This window comes from Thermobia domestica, chromosome 2 (genome assembly GCF_964235325.1).
Source record: "Thermobia domestica chromosome 2, izTheDome1.hap1.1, whole genome shotgun sequence".
In the NCBI taxonomy this organism is placed as follows: domain Eukaryota; kingdom Metazoa; phylum Arthropoda; class Insecta; order Zygentoma; family Lepismatidae; genus Thermobia; species Thermobia domestica.
In genome coordinates this window covers 14,508,286-14,532,417 of record NC_137455.1, presented here as the reverse complement: position 1 = coordinate 14,532,417, position 24,132 = coordinate 14,508,286, and the positions used below count along the sequence as shown (strand labels likewise).

The following is a 24,132-nucleotide window of genomic DNA, read 5'->3' as shown; positions in this document are numbered from 1 at the left end:
CATTAGCCTTACTAACGTGTTTAGCAAGACCCTAGAACGTCTTCTGGTAAAACGGCTACATCACTATCTACAAATCACGAACAAACTACCAACTATTCAAGCTGGTTTCCGTCCGCTCTATAGCACTGCTGATCAATTACTCAAACTTTCTACACTACTTGTAAACCACTTTAATAAGCGTTTACCATCTGTTTTGATCTCCTTTGATATTGAAAGAGCGTTTGATACTGTTTGGCATGAGGGGTTAATTTACAAACTCAAACGTCTGCTTCCTCACAGCTATGTCCGATTAATAGCCAATTTTCTACATCAGCGCCAGGCTTTCGTTCAGATCAACAGTGCAAAGTCACGCATCTTTCAACTCCGCGCCGGTGTGCCCCAAGGATCTGTTTTATCTCCTCTATTATATATTCTTTATGTAGCCGACATGCCTCAACCTCAGCCCCCACTATATGCCTTGCAATTTGCTGATGATACCGCTTATGTCGCATTGGGATCTTCAGTGGATCGCATTAATCAACTCCTACAACCAGCTTTGGACAAACTAGTTACATGGTGCCTGAAATGGAAGCTAAAGCTGAATTCCACTAAGACTCAAATGACTCTCTTTGGGCTCAAACGCAATAAATACTGTAACAGTCGCAATCCGGAACGTCTACATTTAACCCTTTTTGACTCTCCAATCCCACTTCAAAACAGTCTCAAATATCTGGGAGTAATATTTGACAAACATCTTACTTGGAAGCCTCATCTAAAACAATTGGAAGCTAATATCCGGCGCCGTTTGAACCTTTTACGAAACCTTAAAGGCACCACGTGGGGTCTTAATACAAAACTTCTACTGCTAACATATAAAGTCTTCGTACGCCCAGCTCTCACGTATGGACATCTTGCCTGGTTATCAGCAGCGCCAACTTACTATGAACGTCTGAAAGTTCTCGAAAGACATGCCTTACGTCTGGCCTACTCTCTCGCTTTCGATACTCCCACTGCTGAAATATATCGTCGTGCGCAATTTCCAACTATTTTGCCACACCTCTACCATCTACGCCAACGCTACATAGCGACACGAATCCAATTGGCACATCCCATTGTCCATGAGCTGTTAGACCAAGTTCCTGCTGTACCACGCTATGCCTACCCACCACTGGATCATCTGTTAGCAATATACGAATACACCGAAGCCATAGATCAGTATAATCCTGACCGCCGTATCTACCAACGAAATCCACATATATATTGCTCATAACCTCTGCACATGTACCCAAGAAACGTTTTTACACAATAGCCACCTCTTACAGATCCTCGTCAACTTGATTTGCTATTAGTTCCTTACTTCAATCCACATTATTCTATAGCCTGAAATCATTCTCCATGTCATCTACTTCAAAAAGTTCAAAATATCTCTGGCCACAGAGAAGGTGTTGCCTTCTACGGCCCGCCCATCCATTGGATGGGAATGAAACTCTTGTTAAAAAAAAAAAAAAAGCGTTGCATGTCACAACTAAACCGTAACAATTATGCTTATTTTGATGTTTTGCAGAAGCGGATGGAAGACTTGGGTGTTTTCATGGTTGTGTATATGCTCCAATAATTGGGGAGGTGAGGGGACAATACATTGTAGCATAGATTTAGTCAGACGGTTAAATTATACTGATTTCATACTGTTTTATCTAAATTCGCTTAGTGCAAGATTCCATATAACTTCTTTGGATTGTGTTTCGCTTGCCCCAAGCCTTGCCCAGATGTAACTAACTAGCTTGCCACAAGCTTAAAGCAAGCTAATTGGCTTGCATAGTATAGCTTGCGGCAAGCTAATTTACCTTGCAAAAGCAAGTTTGTGGCAACTTGCAGCAAGTTTAAATTGCTGTCTGGGTAAGTTCATGAGGCAGGTTGCGTGCGAAGAGCTATGCAAAATACTGTAAAACACAAAATTGTCGTTGTGTTAACGCAAATCGCTGCGGAACGAGAGACTGAAACACACCTCAATCTGTTCACTGTTCAGGAGATGTTGCTTTTCAGCGTTTCGCATAAACTCGCTTAAAACTTCTCGGAGTAAATTCTATTTCGACACAGATTCCTTACTAGTAAGTTGGAAAACTGATGTGTTTTATTTGTATATAAATTTAATTTTTGTAATAACACATGGGGGGCATTACTAAGTTCCCCCCTAGAAAGCACAAAGGGAACGAGACTCTGGGGAAGTATTCATAGGTGCCTGAGAATTCTCCTCTTTTCCCTCTTCAATTACCACACTGGTCTAAAGTATATTGTGTAAGATTTGTATTTGACACATAGGCTGCTGTGTATGGTTTCTGTTGGGATTTTCCAGTTTCCTTCCCATTTCTTCATTCCACGATTTTTCTTATCAGTGTAGCCACGAAGGAGCTAGAGCGGTTGGTGCACGCCCAGGCCCGTAGCCAGCCCATTAATGTAGGGGGGCCGGTAGAAGTTAGGAGGGCCGACCCAACCATATTATAGTTCATCACCATATTATAGTTCATTTGCCTAGGGATGCATTCGAGTCGAGATTTAAGCCTGTCTCGACTCGTCTCGAGAAAATGTTGTCTCGACTCGAAAATATGTTTCTGTCTCGACTCGACAGTCTCGGTCTCGACTCGACTCGAATTCGAGTCGAGACGTCTCGAAATTCGAGTCGAGACAAAATGTACGAGTTAAAATATACGCACACATCAGCCAGACCATCATGACTACCTACCTAATGGTCAGTATGTCGACTTTTGGCATGGATAAAAACGGCGACACGTCTTGGCATACACGCAATGATCCTTGATAGGTCGCTGGAGAGAGCTGGCACCACATGTGCTCACTCAGGTCACCTAATTCCCGTAAATTCCGGGAAGAGGGGCGATGTGTTCTGACGTCACGTTCAATCACATCCCACAAGGGACATCACTCAAATGTCCGGCTCCAATTTCAATGAAACTTTTTTTGCTGATAGAAGGCATGTATGCATCATTACTTGTGATGACAAATTTTTGCCATGGTGCATGTTTTCTATTTTTTTTAAATAACTTTTAAGAGTTGTGATGTGGTTATTAGAGATTACCACAGAAGTCCCTTACTACCCTTTGTAAACGGAGCGTTAATGAAGAAAAGTGAAGAAAAACCATGTGGATACATATAAGTCCTGGGGGGAAGTCGTATGGTAGATATGACCTTGATGGCAGCCATCTTGAAATCCGCCATTTTGAATTAAGGTCAAGTTTTCAAAATGGGAATAGGGTAATATGATACATAATTTTGGGCTAGAATTTAATTAGAAAAATAATGGTGAAATTAGTTTTAAGATACACCCATTTGGGGGAAAGTTACCGGCATATTAATTGTTTTTACTTACTGTGTGCGTAAGACCCTTCTTACTTTCGTCTCAAGACCTGTAAATCGATCGCAACGGCAGAACCCGGTTTCGCACTAGTGTTTAGAAATCTTTAAACTCACTTGAGGCAATATTTGTGGATTATTGTATTGTATTTTGCCTTTAATTAAATTTGAACCCACTTCATGATCTTGTGTAAAGTATCACTAAAAGAGAATTTCTGTTTTTATGGAGAACGTAAGCATAGCAATTATAAAAGGTGAGTAAGGTGCGTATGTATTTATAAGAAAGTTTATTTTACGAGTCTTTTGTGGTTCCGCCAACCTATTCTTTAGTTGTTTTTTTTTTTTTTCAAAATACTCATATCTCATAAATAAAAGAGCTATTATAAAATCTCTTACCACTATTCTTTAATACTTATAAAATTTTATTTATTGTAAAAGCACTGGCGAGATATTTCTTATCGCCCACTAAAATTATGGTGGAGCTCCTTCGTGGCTAACGGTTAGCATACTTGCCTTTGGCGTGGGAAACCTGGGCTTGATTCCCGGTGGGAGTTCATGAGGTTCGGATTCCACGTTAATCAGTAGGTCCACGTCTCACATAGCCTCGCTGCTGAACGGGACGTTAAAATCAGAATCAATTCAACTCAAAATTAGGGTTTTGACTTTATTATGATGTCATTAGTTTAAACGCCCAACTGCCCAGTAATTATAAACATTGACTACATTATAAAATTGTAATTTGTGACGACTAAAATATCAGAAATTAAAGATTATTCTTTCGGTTTTGGAACATTTTGAAAAACGTGAAAAACTGGTACTGCACCGATACAACACACCTTTTGGATTTGTCATTGTGTAAAGTGATACAAACTAAAGAAGAATTACAACTTTATGAAATTGTATTAGGACTTATTATTTAGAAATAAACACCAAATAAGTGTAATAGTTCATATCCGTATCAAATACCAAGTTTATGATGAATCAACTACACAAAGTAGGATCCAAAAACGCTCATTGCAATTTGTTCCATCCTTCAGTCGAACCAGGAACTGAAACATAAAGAGTGACATTTTCTTTTTAAAGATACTTTGTCCAGCTAAGTATTGTGAAGGTTTATGTCAGTAGAAGGAATTGCATTCCATTATACAAGCTTTATGTACACATTACTAAATATCGAACACCCTTGTCCATATGATTAGCGTACGCGTCTTTGGTGCGGGAGACCTAGGTTCGATTTCCGATGGGAACTCCTGTGGTTCTGAACCCACGTTAATTTGTAAGTTCACGTCTCATATAGCCTTGATGCTGAAAGGGACACTAAACTCTAATCTAATACTAAATACAAATATTTAAAGAAAAATGATGACGCACCAAGATGACGTGAATTTGGCTATCAAATCCATTTTGTGTTTTCAGTTATTTTCTAGTAGTATTTTTTCTAGGCATCCTTTCAAAAGACAGTGATGCAAATTTCGTAACTGCGAATTCCTGTTAGAAGCCATGAAATTATCCGATTAGATGCAAAATTTCCCGTCCACTAAAATAGATACCGTAAATTTACAATATCTAACAATAAATAATTTTGAAAGATATCGCTTTCGAGGGAAAAAATGAAGAGAAATCTTTGAGTTTTACGTCCCACGGTTATGCCGGTTAGGCTAAAGGAGAGAGGTGATGATGAGAAATTAGTGAAATCGTGGAATGAAGAAAGTGGGAGGAACGGAAGAACCCCGAGGAAACCCACGCACACGGTGTTTGTCCACCACAAAGTTCACTTGGTACGAGCTGGGATCGAACCAGGGTCCCCAAGCACCAGAGGTGAACGATCTACCACTGAGCCACCGCGGCCCCGCTTTAGAGGGGCCATGACGTATAGTTGAACTCATTCTCGTAGTATGAAAGGCATTATTTATAATTGTGCATGATAGGATCACAAACAAAATTTAAAAATATTATGTGCACTTTCTTTTAACAAACATTATATTGTCTTTTATGGTGTGGAAGGGAATGTTATGTTCGAAAAAAAAAGTCCTTAACACGATTCTTGTTGCTACACACTGCATGTTTCTAGCCACAGAAAAGATGCAGCGATAGGTAGGCTATTTTTCAATTGCTTTACATTAGCTTGATGTTTCAAGTCTTTTGTGTGTTTCTGAAGTTCACTTTTACCACAAAAGAGCTCAATATTAGCATGTCTTACATAGCTTTGGTTCGATTCTCAACACGGACTGCAACTACCCGTTAAATTGTGCATCCGAAAGGCACTCTTTGTTAAACCTCGCTTATCACCGCTCATCTTAATAATATATATAACTTCACCTCGAAGCAAATGTTGCATTTCTCTCTTTCATCCTAACACAAAACAAAACTAACCACAGCTGTGACACGAAGGAGCTATTTCAAAAAGAAACAAGCTGTGCTTCATAGAGATGTGTATCAAATGATAGAAGTATAAAGTATTGTTTTCTTTCCTGTTTATTGATATCAGTTGGTGTTCTTAATGAGTTTACTCATTAGTTTAGAAAGAGTATATATGGAATTTGGACATATGTTGTACGTATTCTCCTGAGAAATTGATGAGACCAGAAAAATTATAAGGACAGATGGAATAGGTTTAAGCGCATCTACGTGACTTTATCAAATATTTATTCTCCATAATGGTACCATGCGGAAAACTTGGCATAGGCCTACTTTTATCTTTGCCTCCCTCTGTTAGCCGGATGGTTTTGATATTTCTTCTGATCATTAAAACAACAATGGTACCTGTGTGCGTGCAGAAATGCAAAAGCACAAGGTAACTTCCTATTTGTTTTGGAAACAACAAACCCATTTCACGTGTGAGAGAGAAATTGAGCACAGCGAGATCGGGTGTTTACTCACGGTCAGTTCGCAGCAGGAGTCCATGGTAAAAATTTGGCTATCTCGAAAACACTCGCAAAACCTTACAAATACAAAAGACTGCGCTTCAAAGAAAGTTTAAACACAGATGTTTCAATTTTCTTTTAGCATCTTTCTTCAGCAAAAGAGTCGGTTCATTGTATTCGAAAAAGAGAAGGGAGAAAGGGTGAATTTATATTTTATGTGGGAGGTAACGTTGTAAGTAGTATAAACAATACATACCGCTTCCGACTCTGTACGCATACACTAGCCGCGGAGTTCACACACACACAGAGAATCAGAGTCCTCACACACCAAGGGTGAGAGCTGTGCCACTGAGTCACAGCGGCCACGGGGCTAGGTCGAGTCCACTTTACGTTCATAGTTTCTTAGTACATAAATGTTACGATTATGAAATAGATTTTCCTTAATGAGCTGCATAAAAACAAAAACTTTCGAAATGCATTAAACAATTAGCTCGATTTGAGTGTGAACTTAAAGTTATATCAGAGTGTAAATACGGATACGCACCAAAGCTCGAAAACTTAATACTCTATTTCTCCTATATAGTCAGCATGTATCAAGCAATCATTCAGCTTTCATTTGAGAGGATGGAAATCGAAGGCCCCTGAACAACTATGTTACTAATGTGCGGAATGTATTTATCTTACAGTGAACTGCTTTGATGCCAAGTGGCCTAACTCCAAAATTGAAATTTTCCAGGAGTGAAAGTTGAAGTTCAATATCTCATGAACAATCCATATTTCTTTTATGTTGGGAACCAAAACCATAACTACTGTATGTAGTTCATTGTTTTATAACTTAGTGTTTACAAAAATCCTTTTAAAAAATACCTATTTATAGAAGTGGATGGTACTTATCTGTACTAGTTCTTGGCATCCAAGCAGTCCATTTATTGTAATACTAGCTTAATATACCCATTCTTCGCATGGGGGCTGTATTTGGAAGTCAACACCTGTGGAAGTATCACCATTCATTTCAGTGACCGCGAAACCTAAGAATTTGACACTAGTATCAATCAATATGGGCTATTTATACATGTCTCGGTATTCCTCACCCGCTGACACCCGGCCCGCATACAGTAGTAGCTGAATTTGCAAGTCATCGCTGATGGAAGTGTCACCATTGATCTCAGCGACCGTGAAAACTATGGATTTGACACTAATGTCGATCAATTTGGATTACTTTTACTACATGTCTCGCTAAACGCCCCTCTGAGACCCCCTGGTTCCAATTTTGACAAAAACGCTTCGCCTTAGACTGGGACCTGGACCAAGGTATCCGTGACCAAAATTTGGTAACTCTCGGTCAACTTGTCTGGTCCCCAGGTCGGTCCCAGTAAACGTCCCCCCGAGACCCCCCCTGGTTCGAAATTTTTAAAAAAAACGCTTCGTCTTGATCTGGGGCCTGGACTAAGGTACCCGTGACCAAATTTTGGGAACTCTCAGTCCACTCGTCTGGTCCCCAGGTCGCACAGACAGACAGACAAACACGCAAACAAACTCTTTATTTTATTTATATTAGATAAGATATACTATGTAAAATAGTCTCGTATCATAATATGTGATGTACAACAAATGCTACATTATATATTATCCGTAGCTCGTGATATGCTGCAACATATTAAAGCCTGAGAATAGTTGGGCAAGCGAATAATCCAGGAGTTACGTAACCCTATTGCGTTCATGGGAACGAAAACACAATAATTATAACTATGCTAAATTACTATAGACTACCAACTGCTCATTCAGAGAATTTATGAAGTTCACTCTATCGCAATAGTTTTATACAAACTAGATTTAGGCTACGGATAATAGTTTTATACAAACTAGATAATCAATTATTATTATTATTATCATTATATTTACAGTACAACCAAATACAACGACATTAACTATTAGCTCTAATTAACTGAATTGAGCTGAAAATTAAATCTTGATCTTTAAAGATTAACTATTAATTTTATGCGTTCTGTACCTTTCTAAAGGAATAAAAGCTGGAATTGGTTTCAAGGCTGTTTCTGAGTGAATACTTTCTTCAAAATAATATTAAAAATTATAGAAAGATTCTCGAGACATTCGATTCGAGTCGAGATTTTTAAGAGCCGTCTCGACTCGAAAATTCGAGTCGAGAAATACGTTTGTCTCGACTCGTCTCGAATTTTACAAAGTGTGTGTCGACTCGAATTCGAGTCGAGTCGAGTCGAGATTCGAGACATGTCTCGACTCGAGCGCATCCCTACATTTGCCTACCATGAAAATTTAGGGGGGCCCGGCCCCTAGCTCCTCCGTGGATACTGGCCTGTGCACTGTTTTTTTTTTTTTTTTTTTTTTTACCCCCTCTAAAAGAGAACGTTGGAGATAATTCTCAAATTGACTGAAAATCAGAAACGAAATTCTTTCAACTTTCAAATTAATCAATTTAGTCCATTTTATTCACTTTTGCGTAAAATGATACGTTTTTGCTAGATGCACAAAATATCTCTGCGCAAAATCTTTACCCTAGTAGCAAAATCGGTTTTTCCAACTTTGGAAAAATGATGGCGATGCGACATACCAACGGTAGCCCAACCTCAGGTTTGACCGATTTGGCAACCATTTCCCACCCAAACCATTTCCAAACTTAGCAAATTTGAAGGCTTTGGGGCAAAAATCCATCAAGTCCAAAAGGTGAAAATGTAAAGGAGATAGCTTTACAAGGGTTTCCTGTCATCCAATTTTCTTCAAACTTGGCACATATATACTAGACCGAAAATAAATCGACATGTATTTTTTTTGTTGTTTGTTTGTTTGTTTCTTTCGGAAAACAGGTTAAGTGGGCAAAGAGCCCCTTTTCAGAAAAAGGACACCCTTGATTAAAAGGGTCACATTAAAGAAACGAAACTCTGCTGATGCAAAGATGACTTCAAAGTAGGAAGTACGTGTTTTGTTGTTTCTCCGAGAAAAGGGTTGCAGGGGGCAATGGCCACCTTTAAATTCATAAATTTGCCGAGATTAGTGCAGGCGTCCAGAAAGTGCAACCCCAGATCATTTTCTCGGAAACCGTTTGGTAGATGACAAATCGGCGACCACGGATCCCATTATGTTTGTGGGCACACGTTTTGAAATAATACTTTTGGCCCCAGGGTCCTAGATGGGATCCAACGCAAAATTTGCAGTGACAAGAGGGATAAAGTAGCCCAACATTTGAGAGTTGTTAAATAAGGAAAATAATGTACATGTGTTTGTATTTTGAGGGAAAAAAATGTTGGGCAGAAGTTCAAAAGTGACCCTTTGCCCTCCTAACCTATTTTCCGAAAGAAACAACAACAACAACAAAAAAATGCGTGTCGGATTATTTTAGTTCTAGATATGAGCCAAGTTTGAATAAAATCGGATGACGAGAAATTCTTCTGAAGTTATCTCCTTTACACTTTTACTTTTGGGGGTTTACGGGTTTTGCCTCAAAGTCTTCAACTCCCTGTCGTTCCACAACGTGTTTCCGTGGTGGGTGGGATAGGGTGATTATGCACTCGGTTGGGCACGTTTGACTTTTTATATAGTATTTCTTGGGCTATTCCGATTATTTTATAGAGTTAAGGGGCCTTATGCAGAGTCGTTTTGAAGTTTGATTAATGACCTACTACGAGTTTGACTAACGGATGGTTATCAAAAGTGTATTCAGAGTCTCTGATTAGGATGTAGTAGTTGACGAAGTTAATCACATGTGGTTAATTAATCTACAGCAGAGGGTACTCTTTTAGCCACAGTTTAGCCTGTGCAACACATTTCGGATTTCATGTATTTTCATGTTTACAGACTACGCATGCGCACACCTTCTTATCTGTAGTTGCCACATTTATTTTTCTCACCCGATGCATTGAGGATATATTAGTTAATCATACCCAAATCAACTTTTTAGTTGTATTCAAAGTAGACTGTGAATACCAAAAAGTACAAATTCCTTAGTATAGAGCTAGTATCCAACTAACTAGTCCGTGACTAACCCTTCATTAACGAATTCTCTCTGAATACCGTTTAAGGTCTTTAAACATTCGATTAATTTTCAGTTGTACTTCGAACTTGCAGGAAAAGAGAGGAAACAGCAGTATATGGGACACGAGTATTTTCTGACACGAACCCTTGCTCAGTTGGTGAGGTGGAATGCTTCCAACTTTTTTTTAACTACTTATTACTAGGTTTTTACTTAATTTTACTTGTTTTATCCGTTTTCCCAGTAACTTAGAACACGAGGACACGAACACAGAAATATCGAGGACAGTTAAAATTCCAAAGGATCTCCCACCGAGAATCGAAACCGGAACCCCTTACACCATAGGCGCACATACTAGGCACTAGAACAACGGGGAGGGCAACTTGGCCACAATTACACATTTTACAAGTGTTGGATATTTGACAGTTGTTGTGCATTGTAAATCTTCTTTTTTAAGAAAACTCACTGTGCACTATGTATAGGAAAATGATTCAACACACACAACACGATCACTTCTTTCGTTTTCGTAATTGGAACACAACAAGATGGCGGTGAAGAACTGTGCATGAGCAGTGATGCACTCTACCACCATCAACTATGATAGCGACCATTAGCCAACGATAAAACAAAGTGGCCGAGTGGTGGGAAAATTGCTTTTCGTAGAGCGGTTCCCTGACCTTTAGCCAATGCTAAGGTAATGTATTTCTTGGTTGGGAAAAGTCAATTCTAGTATCGTTGCGTGAAGGTAGGGAGAATAGTTGGTTGGCCAACCATATATTTAAACAACGTTGGATCAACGTAAGTTTTTCTGCTACAGGTTCCCAGCGACCACCACCCACCGTTTTGATCAAATCCCACTCAATTCATAACGGTAGACCAACCAATGTTACTACTAGGGTACGGTCATTCCACGATAGTGTTGCACGACCATTTCTGAAAATTGTGATAATTTACACACACATTCGTATATGTTTCGTAAACACAATGGGATGAGTAGGAGATTAGAAATATCGGATTCCATTCCGTATGCTTACGACGGTCATATTTCCGATATGGCTTGTGGCATACTATGAGAAAACCAGGATGCATACGAAATACAATATCTGAGAAATAAAAAGGCGTACAGATATGAGACAAACGCCAGTGCAAATGTTATAAAGTGACCTTTAATGCAGTGCTAACAACTTTTATCACTCTAAAATGTCTCAAATATTGCCACGAAATCATAAGTGATAGGGACTTTCTATTTGTCTCCACAAAAACGGATTGTTGCCAGTATTTTCACTCTCGTGTTGGGGAAGTGCGAAAATTCTGCAACTTATGCTAAATGACCTTCAGTTTAAAATGTACTTACGATAAGAAAAAAAACGGAGTTTTAAAGTTCGCAGCTATACAAACTGTATTATAACATTGAAAATTTATATACAAAATAATATCAAGATACAGGGCAATGGCATGTATTTCTTTCAGCTATAACGCACAATATGTGAAAGTGGAACTAAATATGACTAGAACAATAAAATATCATAGTACAGTTCGCGGAATAGAAAATGTTACAAAATGTTTATGTCCAACTTACTAACAAACTCTTGCGCCGTGTGCTTATGCATTCAGAAACACATGTCTTGATCGACTACTTGCTTCTGGTATTCAATCCAACTCACCCCATTCCTCCACCTCTCCTTGTCTAAACAGTGTGTGACATAATATACTCTTTGCATTCAGACGGAAAAAACAGGAACCAGGTTTATAAGGCTTATAGCTCTAAAACCATGTCTTTCATTCGTTTGTTCTGAAATGGTGTGTATTTGAGATTAAGATTTATTTGAAAACGCCATGACAAGGATTAACCCCTGTGTACTACCAAGAACTTTGTTACACAGGAATTACCATGGGTCTTCTAGAACCTCATCTAAATTTTGTTCTTTACGCAGAACCATCAAACAGACAATTGAAATTTTTGGTAGGCATCTTTAGCATACACTCGAGATAGAATGCAAGAAAAGACTGGATTATAATCTCACTTGTTTAAAAAATATATCATGATAAACACCTCTGGGGTCCCAAAGGACCCCATGGTAGTACACAAGGGCTATATATCAAGGAAAATACTCAGTCTTAAAGACAGTTGGAAGAGGAAACAAACAAACAAACAAACAGATAGATAGATAGATAGATAGATAGATAGATAGATAGATAGATAGATAGATAGATAGATAGATAGATAGATAGATAGATAGATAGATAGATAGATAGATAGATAGATGTAAGTTAAGATCAATCGAAGAGCTGATTATTCAATCACTAATGACGAATCTTGTCTTGAGGAAATACATGACAGTGACAATGTGGAGGCACGATGTGACAGTTTTGCATTGAATATCTGGAAATGAAAAAAATCTGAAATGAAATCTTTGAGTTTTACGTCCCACGGTTATGCCGGTTAGGCTAAAGGAGACGGTGATGATGAGTAATGAATGAAATGGTGGAATGAAGAAAGTGGGAGGAAACGGGAGAACCCCGAGAAAACCCACGCACACGGTGTTTGTCCACCACAAAGTTCACTTGGCGGGGGCTGGGATCGAACCCGGGACCCCAAGCACCAGAGGTGAACGCTCTACCACTGAGCCACCGCGGCCCCTGAATATCTGGAAATGAAAATAAAAAATTAGAAGAGAATATTCATTATCTTCATGGGAAAAAAATCTTTTGCAGCCTTATATTTCTCAACATGGCACTAGTATAACTTCTCAGCAGACTTGTATTTTATCATTCAACGAGTTCACATTTATTAATATCTTTCTTTTACGAAGCTCGTAATAGCTCTGGAATTTGAAAAAAAAAAAAAAAAGAGAGAGAGAATGAATTTTAGGAATGATCCAAAAATGCATAAAAAGATTGTGATCTTGGCTAATAATTAGTTTTTGGATCAGGGGCCACAAAATTTTTGAACGACCCCTAAATCGAGTTTTTTTTTTTTTTTTTTTTTTTTTTTAATTAACGGAATAAGCACATCATACTGAGTTAAGTGATAGTTTGGGTTTGGCTACACTCAAGGGTAAAAGTGGATCTGAAAAGTTAGGGGAACACATAACGTTAAGCCGTCTCCCGTGCCTATCTTTGCCCATTGTAATTTTTTGGAAGCGGAGGTACGCCACAGATATTTTCTGGAAGTGGTGGGACGATGTCCCCCCGTGTTTCGCCTCACTTTTACCCCTGGCTACACTATATGTATTTTCCAGATATAAGGCGTACAAAAACATTTTTATTGAAATATATTGGATCTTTTGATGCATTTTTGGATCAGGGGCCACACAAATTTTTGAACGGACCCTAAATCGAGTTTTTTTTTTTCTTTTTACGGAATAAGCACATCATACTGACTTAACCCTTAGCTGGGCAACCGGGGCCTCCTAGGCCCAGTAGCTTCATTTTTTTTTTCTTTTTTGAATTTATCAATACCATATATATTTCAATGAAATAAAATTGTGAATTCTTCTATCCTTAGTCGAAGTTAAAATCATGAACATATCGAATTGGTAAAGCTAATGGATTTTAAAAAAAAAAGTTGAAAATCTTTTCCTGGCGTAACCTGGTAACTGGGTCTAGGAGGCCCCGTATAACTTTAGTTCAATTCCTATGAAATATTAGATCAAATGGTCATATAATTATATATTGAACCATAGGCGGAGTTTGCCATAGCATATTGGGGGGGGGGGCATCCAAGGGGTCTAGGTAAAGGGTATTTAATGATTTCAACGGCTTTACTGTCATGCTAATAGTTGGTATGATATGTAAAAGGTGTAGTGGAAAAGGGTAAAATAAATAAAGAATTGCATTAATTTTAAATCTTTAATAGTTAAAAAAAAGTATTAAACGAGTATTAAGTTAAAAGCATTAAGTTAAGGATTCAACTTCTTTATTAGTTAAAACGTATTAAACGATAAACAAAAACATTAAGTCATGACATTGAAAATGATAGGTCTAACTATTGCATTGAGAACTTCGAGAAAAACACATTTTTAATTATTGAGTAAATGATCAATACTTTGAAAGTTTAGACCTATTTTTACATAAGGGTTATCTTTCTTTTTTCCTTTTTGAGCTGTAGATATCAACCAAACTCTATATATCCAAGTTTCTTACAACATCTGATTCTGAGTATAGGACCATTAAGTTGTTCATCCTTTCTTGGCCCATAGTGCACCGCAACCAGTTGTGAATCCGCCTCATTGCTGAAAAGGATCTCTCACAGGTGGCACTATTTGATGGCAAAACGAGAGCAATCTTCAAAAGAGTGCCAAAACTTGTGTATGTCTCTGAGCCGGTCGTTAATACAACTTCCATTAATTTTGCAACAATTTCTTTTAGCGGGTTTCTGTGCAGATCTATACCAGAACTTTCCATAACTCTTCTTAAAACTACCATTTCTGCCTTTAGTATATTTCTATCAACTTCAGGTATAGAAAACATTTTGATGAATGGTTCTGCTCCAGCTTCATCTACTCGGATAAACCGTTCGCTGGCATCAGCTATTTCCAAAGCTTCGCCGCTGAACCTTCTTTTAAACTCTTCTGTTAAAATGTCTAGCAAAGGGTAATAAAAGTCATTTTTGTACTTATTTTTGACAAATTCATCCCTTTTCTGCAAATTAGTGGTTTCAGGATACATATCATCTCTATCTCTCTGGCCTACTGAACTACAAATTACAAAATCATCTAGGGTTTTCGATATCACTCGAGGTCGTTTAGGCTTGGAGCTATTATCTGTAGCTAGATCACTCTCATCTTTGTTTTGAAAAATCCTTAGGTCAAACTCGTTATCAAAAGCCTTTATGTCTAGCCATTTCTTGTCCCATGAGACTTGGTTTCGATTGTTAGTTAGCTCTTCGATCACATCCCTAGCAACATTTGAATTTTGTGCCATTGATGAGTCAAGCTTTTTGTAGAGCTTGGCTCAGTACATTCATTAATGGCAAGCACTGAGAAAACACTGACAAACATACAATAAAATCCAGTGAGGTTACAGACGAAAGCAGACCCTTTGCTTCAGGGTTTTTGGGATTCCTTATGTCAGAAGCTGTAGCTGTGAGTGCAGCGATAACTGCGGAGTAGTTTCTTTTTACAGATAAAACTGAATTGGCTCTGCAAGGCCATCGAGTATCGCTTAGTTTGTGAATTTCATGAGGTCCCGGGCTGGTAATGTTTAGCTCTCTCTGAACTATATGAAACTCTGCGTGTGTGTCAGGATAGCTGAAGTATTGGTACAGACATTGCATAATGTTAAAGAAATTGCAGCTTAAATCGTTATCCTTGCAAGCTGCAACTAGAACTAGGTTTACTTTGTGGGCCAAGCAGTGGACATAGATTGCGTAGGGGTTTTGTTTTTTGACGATAGCTTGTAAACCATTGTTTATTCCAGACATTACACTCGCTCCATCATATGCCTGGCCAACCATCAACGCACTTAATTCAATATCTCCTAATTTTTTTTAAATATAACATCAGCTAATGAAATAGCAGACCTTGAAAGTGACACATCGTCAATAGCTATTACTCTTTCTTTGATCTCTTGTCCTACTAAATACCTGACGCAAATTCAAAGCTGCTGAGTTCTATGGGATTTTGCTTCATCTACCATTAGTGCAAAAAATCCAGAGCTATTTATTTCGTCTACAATCACTCTTAAAACTTCTGTTTTTATGGTGCACAACAACTCGTTTTGGATATCAGGGCTAGTCATGTTAAAATACTTATTGTATTTTTCTTTGAAATTTTCATCGTACTTAGAAAAAAAGTCACATAATTCCAAGAAATTTCCTTTGTTGCCTGACATATCAGACTCATCATGACCCCTTAGAGATAAACCCTGTTTTAACAGATATAGCAATATATCTATTAACTTTTTCATATAGTCTCTGTTTTCTAGTACTAGTTCTTTGTGGTTGTCGGACAATAATGTTTGCACGGACTGACATGGTTTTCTGTATTCAACCCATTTTGTCATAGAAAAAGAATGTGCTATACTAATGGCATGGTTATCTAATTTCTCACCAGCCTTTTTCCAATTTTTCATACCCTTTTCAACAAATAACTCTTCTCTGTTGCTTGAGGGAAATTGCCTACAGGCAAAGCAATAAACTGCATCGTTTTTAATGCTGTATTCTATCCATTCATGGTTTTTGTAGTACAAAACAGAAAAGTTGCGCTTTCTACTACCTGGAAAGTCTGTCAAAGGAAAATGCTGCAAGATTGGACGAGCTGGTCCGCTACAAAGATCACCTAGGTCATTTGCTGAAATTCCAAGCGAAGGCGCAAGTTCAGTCTTTCTTCCTTCATTACGAGATGGCAGCGTTTGCAGGTTAGGAGTCTGTTTACAAGCATCACTTTGCACTGCTGGAGTGTTATCCATAGTTGAAATACTATTATTTGCAATAGGTTTTTGTTCTCCTTGTTTAAAAAACGAACGAATGTCAGGCTTAGGTTTTTTGCTCATTCTTTATACACACATAACACACCACACTGTCTAAAACTCACGAGATCACGGCTTACACTGAACTATTGAACTGACAAAAATGGTGTGGGGTTGGCGGCGCGGGATATACTCAGTCTCTGTTTGACAGTCAGTGTTGCCAACGGTAATGTTGCATTTCCCTGCAGCGACCAAAAAAAAAAAATATATCCCTATACATTGGGTAGCCTCAAAGATGTGTTTAATCCATTTATGATAATGAACGAATTATATTTTTCAGTAATAATCGTGAAAAATGGTTAGGAAGCAATGCAAATAAAGAAGATGTTATTACTTTTTAACGTAACAGGTATAAATTGATCAGTTGATTAAATAATGATATTAAGCACCTAAAAAGGTTTAAATTGTTTTAGCTTAGATTTTTTTGGGGGGCCTGGCCCCTCCAGGCCCCCATAACTCCGCCCATGAACACGTGGCTATTGTAACTTTTAGTCGGAACAGTATGTGACAATAGACTTTGAATTTTACGTCTTCTGCAGTTAAAATATATACTGGGCCTGACAGGCCCCGGTTGCCCGTCTACGTTACAAAAATGTCTGGACCGGATTTGCTATTCTGCTTGGCTTACAAAAGGGTTACACAAAGTTTTGCTGCTTGACAAAAATATACTATAACTTATTCTAGATTAGTCGGAACAGCATGTGACTATAGACATTGAACTTTGAGTGTTCTGCACTTAATAAAATATGTACTGGGCCTGACAGGCCCCGGTTGCCCGTCTACGTTACAAAAATGTCTTGCCCGGAGAAAGGTTAAGTGATAGTTTGGGTTTGGCTACACTATATGTGGTTCCAGATGTAAGACCTACAAGAAGATTTTTGCCTGTATCGGATCTTTTGATCCAAAAACTACAAAGTCAATAATCGTGAAAGAAACTACAGATCAAAAAACCCCAAGATATCACAGAATACATTTAAAGAAACAATTGGATCTGTAAAAAGTTTTTTCACCAGAGTGGTTGATGGTTAACAGAATTCAAAGTTCAATCAAATACTATTTTAAAATTGCATTATGACTTTTTCTTTTTTGATACTGAACTATTTTGGAAATGGGAATAAAGATCGAAATATGAATATACTTAAATCAAATTATAAAGTTATTTTAATCATTGCATACATTGTTTTGGTACGGGTATAACATCAATGTTCAACATTGGTTGAAACACCTTTTACGCATTACAATATTTTTCAGAATTTATTTAAAAACAGGGAACTACAGTATATCCAAAATTTACTAATTAAATCAAATTATATTGAGAGGATAAAGTTATACCATAGGTAAAAAGCACTTTTCGAGATTTCATAAATTTCTCGAACAATATGTATGAAAATTACATTAACATCTTGTGGGCAAACAATTATTCTGCAATATATAAATGAACCCTTAACACTGGCAGTAGAAGAAAAAGAATCAATACATAACAAGTTCTGACTTTCTGAATTTACAATCTGTTTCATGCTTCAATTTTTAAATAATAAAACATTCCAGTCGTTTATTAACTGTTGAATTGCAACGTAAATATTTTATATTTTGTGTGGGTTGACATTGTTGTTGTTTTGTCTCCACGCAACATGTAACAATTGACTTCATTCCAATTTATTTTTAAAAAATGAAAAGGCATTTTGATAGTTGGTAAACAAATGATTACATTTCGACACAAATGCATACTATCTAGAAACAGAGTTGGATCAGTTGCTTTTCTTTTATACTTTTTACAGAAGATGAGTAATTATGGGACCAGTGAGTTGTGATACGAATATACCAGAAAGTGCTTTTTATAATGTAGCCTTTTACTCGGATCCTATTTGGATGTCTAATGGCGCTGACAATTTTCAGCAGGCGAATCAATGGTTATGGGTTAGACATAACCGTCTAAAGAAACTTTATAATGAAATCCCTATTTCTGATTCACTGGCTGCCTTCGCTAAGCAAGAAAAGAAAGGACCTCGAACTGTCCGTAGTGTGATACCGTTTAGTCATTTGGCCAAATACGATGACTATGAATATGACGAGGAACGAGAAAGCTTGTATACGCCTCTAGACGATGTCATACATAGCAATGGAGCTTCGTCTGGTTCAACAAGTCAAAATACCGAAACAGAGGATCTCACAGAAATTTGGATGTCTGCCGCTGTTGAACGAGAATTCAAACGTCTAACTTCTTGGGATTTTATTCCGTAAGTAACCTCCCTGCGCCCTTTATGTTCGACCACATTATTTGTAAATGCCACCTATTCTGTGTGAGAAATCCGAGCTGAATTCGCAATGGATGTTGCATGTGGTTTGGATTTACGTTAACCTGTAGATCAGTGGTTCTCAAACTTGTTGTTACCGCGACCCACATTAAATATTAAAAGTACTTTGTGGCCCACCTACTTTTATTCAAATACACATTGTCATTCTACGTAATGGTGGTATCTCAATTTTGTAAATCATACTTCTAATTTTTCCATATAAAGGTAACACAGAGCTCACACTATTCTCAACGCAATGCCCTACCCCGTGACAGATTTTGACTCACCCATTCTCTTTCCATCCTAACCCAGTATCTTTACTGACTGTACAACAGGGCAGGGCTCTGAATAACCACTTACTCTTCACCTCATTAACAAACGCTTTCAATTTTCACTTCCTGAATGGCATTTACTTTAGAACATAAGTTTCTGCATCAAAATAAAATTTTCACAATTAAAAGGAAAAACTTCTCGGGACCTACCAAAGAAATGGCCCGCGACCCACACTTTAAGAAACACTGCTGTAGATCATCTCACGTAACTGTTCGCTGCAGATAAATGCAAAATATTTACTTAAAAAAAAAGTAATTTTTAAAATTGTATGAATGTATTATCTTGAAGTAATATTTTTGATTAGTGGCGTAACTAGTGGACCCGCAATGCGGGTAGGCCCAGAGCAAAATGGGGTCCATTTAAGTTTCGAAGATAACTTTATGTTAAGATGTTAAAATTATATGATATTTAAAAATGTGAGGTTGCGGTTCTTTTGCCTGTGACGTCAGCAACGCCTGAGCGATTATTCAGTAAACTGAAACCGAATAAAACATAATCCTACACTGAGCAGCCAATACATTTTGATTACCCGCTACTTTTTGAACGAAATCACTGAGCTGACGTTAGAGCCATGGGCCACTGCCGAACTTTTAGCCAGTCGGGGATATAGTATACAACAGTTCCTCATCATTTCCTGAGAACTCACGAAGTTCAGTCATTTACGGATTATTCATTCAGGATCTAGGAACTTGAAAATGGGGTAACAAAGCGACTTTCATTTACTTATCGACTAATACCAGTTGGTGATAGACCCCACTCGACTAGTCAGTGCAATGCTTGTGCGTTGAAGGAAGAATGAGGAAAAGCATGGGCTGAGAATGGTATTTCGACAAAAAAAAAAAAAAAAAAAAAACGTGACTTATCAGTTGTTTGCGATCTCCTGTACTCAGTGCAGGGCCGTACTGGCCAGGCGGGAAACCGGGAAATTTCCCGGTGGGCCCTGGACGGTGAATTTTTTACTGGGCCCTCTGTCTCGTATTTTTAGTAGAAGTATATGTACAAAAAGGCAAACGTCACGCACTCCTCGCATACGGGAGTAACGGGACGGAGAATAACATGTCGAGTACCGGCAATATAGTAAGCTAATCCCAGCCCATGATGTTGGGAGTACAACCTTTCACATGTTTTGTAATTCAACCCTTGAAAGGTTCCTGATTTCCCACTCTGTTCTATAATTTTGCTAATATTCAAGTATTCAGGTAAATTGAAATCTCAAATGATCTCATAACTTGAAACGAAATAATATAATTTACATTTTACAGCACCGTTGTTTTCTATACAGGGTCGGATTAAGACCATTGGGGACCCTGGAGCGCACCGTTGTTTTCCGTATAAAAAATATACACGGCCGGATTAAGATCAATAGGGGCCCTGGAGCGGAACAATACAAAAGGGAACCCTATCAAAAACTTTTATAATGGGCTCCCTCTCAACGTTCAAAAGGGTCCATGAATTATATAGGAGTGACTCACGTCGTCGACAGCGTCACAAACTGTCGTATCTCAGTTTTCTAAACTTTTCAGGAGAGCGATTTTTAGGTTTTCACACAACTTTGAACAGCCATAACTCAAAATCTATTTTACCGAAAGGAGAGAAAATTTACCAAGTTATAACTTAAATTATAAGAATCAGTGTAGAAAGTTTTTATGGAATTTGCCTGTAAAAGCTTGTAGAAAATTTGGCGGGAAAAAGATACGACAGTTTGTGACTATGGTAATCCTCTCTTGTATGAAAGATACGACACATATTTTTTTATACTGACAGTGAGAACTACATTAATAGATGAACAATCGGAATATATTGCACTTTTATTGAAAAACTTCGTGTTTATTACAAAAAAATAAAAAAATAACAAATGCTTCCTGAGATTCTTGAGGGTAAAACGAAATTCCTGAGAACACACAATATTAAGAGCATACTAACCATAACATAAAATAATGCTATCAAGTTGTCATTGCCAGAATATAAAATCTTGCAAAGTAATTTGCAAATTGCATGCTTTGATATTGCACTGAGAAGGATGGCTAATGTAAGTTTCTGTAAAATTGAACATGTTCAGGGTTTCGAATGATTGGAGTTGGGCCCGGACACAATAATAACGAGTCCTCGTAGGCGTGGGAGACCCTGGTTCGATTCCCGGCGGGAGCTCATGTGGTTCGGATTCCACATTAGTGAGTAGGTCCATGTCTCATATAGCCTCGCTGCTGAAAGGGAGGATAAAAATAAATAAATCAATTAATCAAAACGAGTCCTCGTACTTCTCTGGAACGATAATTTTTGACAAGTCTGCAAAGTAGGAACTTCTATCTGGTGGATTCAATCTGCGTTCTTTTCAGGGAAATAGTTATGTAAGTGTCCTCAAAATGACTTGTCTTAAACTGAATGCAATTTGGATAGTCTTTGTTCACTTTCACTTCGCGCATTTCCGTCCAATTGATTGGATCTCCATTTTCGTCACGTCTAACTGACAGAATACAAAGACATTGAGACAGAGATCTAGTCTCGTACATCGCTTCTGTCAGCACAATGAATGGTATATGGGTTGTTTTTCCTTGCCAGTTTAACAATCGGTTCAAGTTGCGAGGGTACAAAATTACTGCCACAGTGCTTAATAGATGTGCTTATAGCACTGTGGACTGAATCTTCCTTATTTTGTCCATGCCTAGATTCAAAGAATCGGAGAGAAATTTCTCTGATGTTCTTACGTGTTTGCACCATCATAGCAACCAACCTGAACTCCTACTAGGTTCATCCTGTATTTCTCTTAACTCATTCGTTACGGATTTTAACGCGCCTCCCTATAAAGAATTCTAATATTCCATGTTCCAAATCTCATGTCCATTTTCTTTTGCTGATGTCGTGCCAAGTTATCAGTCTTGGTCCGAGGCTTCTGTGATTGTTTTTGAAAAAGTGTCTTTTTTTTCTATTACAGGATGAGTTTGTTAGGCTCACCCAAACCCCCAAGCTGGAGGGCCACTCCTTGTCTGCCCGCGACTGCTTATTCAGTATCTTCGCAGTTAACCTCTACATGTAAAGGCCTTCAACCTGGTGCCGCGGTGGCTCAGTGGTAGAGTGTTCACCTCTGGTTCATGGGGTCGCGAGTTCCAACCCTGTTCCCGCCAAGTGAACATTGTGGTGGACAAACAGCGTATGCGTGGGTTTCCTCGGGGTTCTCCCGTTTCCTCCCACTTTCTTCAGTCCATCATTTCATTTATTTCTCATAATCATCGTCTCCTTTAGCCTAACCGGCATAATCGTGGGACGTAAAACTCAAAAATGTCGTGTCATGTCGATCCGCAACCTGAGGACGCCCCATGTCGTGTAAATATAAATGTATACAGCCCCGCATTGATCAAGTATAACATTCTAGCTTATAAGTTTATTTGCTTCGGCTGTTCCGAGCTTAAGATAGAAGTATAAATACATTAGGAACAAATGATAAAGAAACTAAGTCTACCTGATGGATAACAATAAGAAATGATATAAAAAGCAATGAGTTTATCAGTACGGAACTGTATACCTACTTCTGGGCCACTTTGTAAATATAAACAAATTGCTTTGAATATAGGCGTATCTGTCCAGTTGCGAAAGATCTCAAGTAACTCAAGATACGACTGATTGTGAAAATGGTTTATACGCTTCATCTTAAGATACGACACAGTGACGTCATCACCACCGTCAAAACAACGCGCATTACAGATGTGTCGTTTTGGGAAATTGTAGAAGTCAGTGTATGCAACTACATAGTAAAATATCTCAATTTTCGATTTTTTTTTTTAGATACGACACTTTGTGACGCTGTCGACGACGTGTGTGTGTGTGTGTTTTTTTTTTAATTTTATGGTGAAAATGTTTTCAAATTTTCAGTAATTTTTAAAAATTTTGGGCCCCCTTGGTCACGGACTTCTGGAGCAAAAAACGAAAACTCAACTCGATTTTTCTTAAAAAAGAAAAAAAGAGGAAAATATTTACATCTTTAGAGGAAAATCACAGAAGCAATCACTATGCTGCAAGCAAGTAGTTCTTTAAACTATGTATTTTAAAACATGTGTTAAGGGCTTCATAAGGGGCCTTGTGTTGATGCAAATTTAAGCCAGCTCTCTTTCCGTTCCGCCTAAAATGCTTAAAGGAAGTAAATAAAATTCATTCTTCATATCTTATTGTAAAATGATCTACCTACGTATGGGTTTTCCTAAGAACTAGTGCGGTTCAGTGTAAAATAAGTCCTTTGTGGGTCCATGGCCTTGGGTTGTGCGAAATAAGTACAATATACTATACATTTGCTTTGAGTTATGCATACTGCCAGTATCAGAATTTTGTGGGTTCTTTTTTGTAACACTTTTATCCCATGAGTGAATTTTATAGACTGCTATTTGTTCCTCACATGTGATTCTATCTCCAACCAAAAGGGGATTTTAATGCGGATTTATAACCACACGGATCGAATAGTGTGACCAAGAAAACATCTAACATTAAGACTTTTGACAGTGATAAAAATGATTAAAAAGTAGTGTTTAATGTATTTCATTTAACGTTATGTGAATCAGGGGCGGATCCAGAAGAGGAAATTTTCTTATTTTTTATATATAAATAAAACCCATCCCAAAGTTTGGAGCCCTTATTAGTAGCAGTATGACAATCCACCGCCCCCCCCCCCCAGAAGTCGATCCTGGATTCGCCCCTGTGAATGTATGGTGTAAGTCAAATATTAGTGTAATATCTACACTGAAAACAAATGAGTTAGATTATAGATGTGTACAAACAGCTGGTTTAAAATAAATTACAGCTGCTGTAATAGGATCTATAAACATGTTTAAAA

General features: G+C 37.9%; 3 protein-coding genes across 3 annotated transcripts in view; 1 reads left to right on the top strand and 2 right to left on the bottom strand.

The window, feature by feature from the left end:
- Positions 1–14,340: 14,340 nt before the first annotated feature.
- On the bottom strand, positions 14,341–15,141 carry LOC145678951 (uncharacterized). Its single transcript, XM_081749557.1, has one exon. It carries the CDS (start codon positions 15,139–15,141, stop codon positions 14,341–14,343), a length of 801 nt encoding a protein of 266 aa, XP_081605683.1.
- Positions 15,142–15,813: 672 nt separating this feature from the next.
- LOC145678950 (zinc finger MYM-type protein 1-like) lies at positions 15,814–16,626 on the bottom strand. The gene has a single exon (XM_081749556.1). It carries the CDS (start codon positions 16,624–16,626, stop codon positions 15,814–15,816), a length of 813 nt encoding a protein of 270 aa, XP_081605682.1.
- A 1,542-nt stretch (positions 16,627–18,168) lies between these two features.
- The window catches only part of LOC145670264 (uncharacterized), a 77,375-nt gene continuing 71,411 nt past the window's right edge, over positions 18,169–24,132 (top strand). The window contains exon 1 of the mRNA XM_081738690.1: positions 18,169–18,923. Within this exon, the coding sequence (XP_081594816.1) occupies positions 18,478–18,923 (446 nt within the window). The 5' untranslated portion in view covers positions 18,169–18,477. The remainder of the gene's footprint in view (positions 18,924–24,132) is intronic.

Excerpts from the sequence above, each read along its gene's own strand:
- LOC145678950 (XM_081749556.1), bottom strand. The coding sequence starts at position 16,626 with ATGGATAACACTCCAGCAGTGCAAAGTGATGCTTGTAAACAGACTCCT.
- LOC145678951 (XM_081749557.1), bottom strand. The coding sequence starts at position 15,141 with ATGGCACAAAATTCAAATGTTGCTAGGGATGTGATCGAAGAGCTAACT.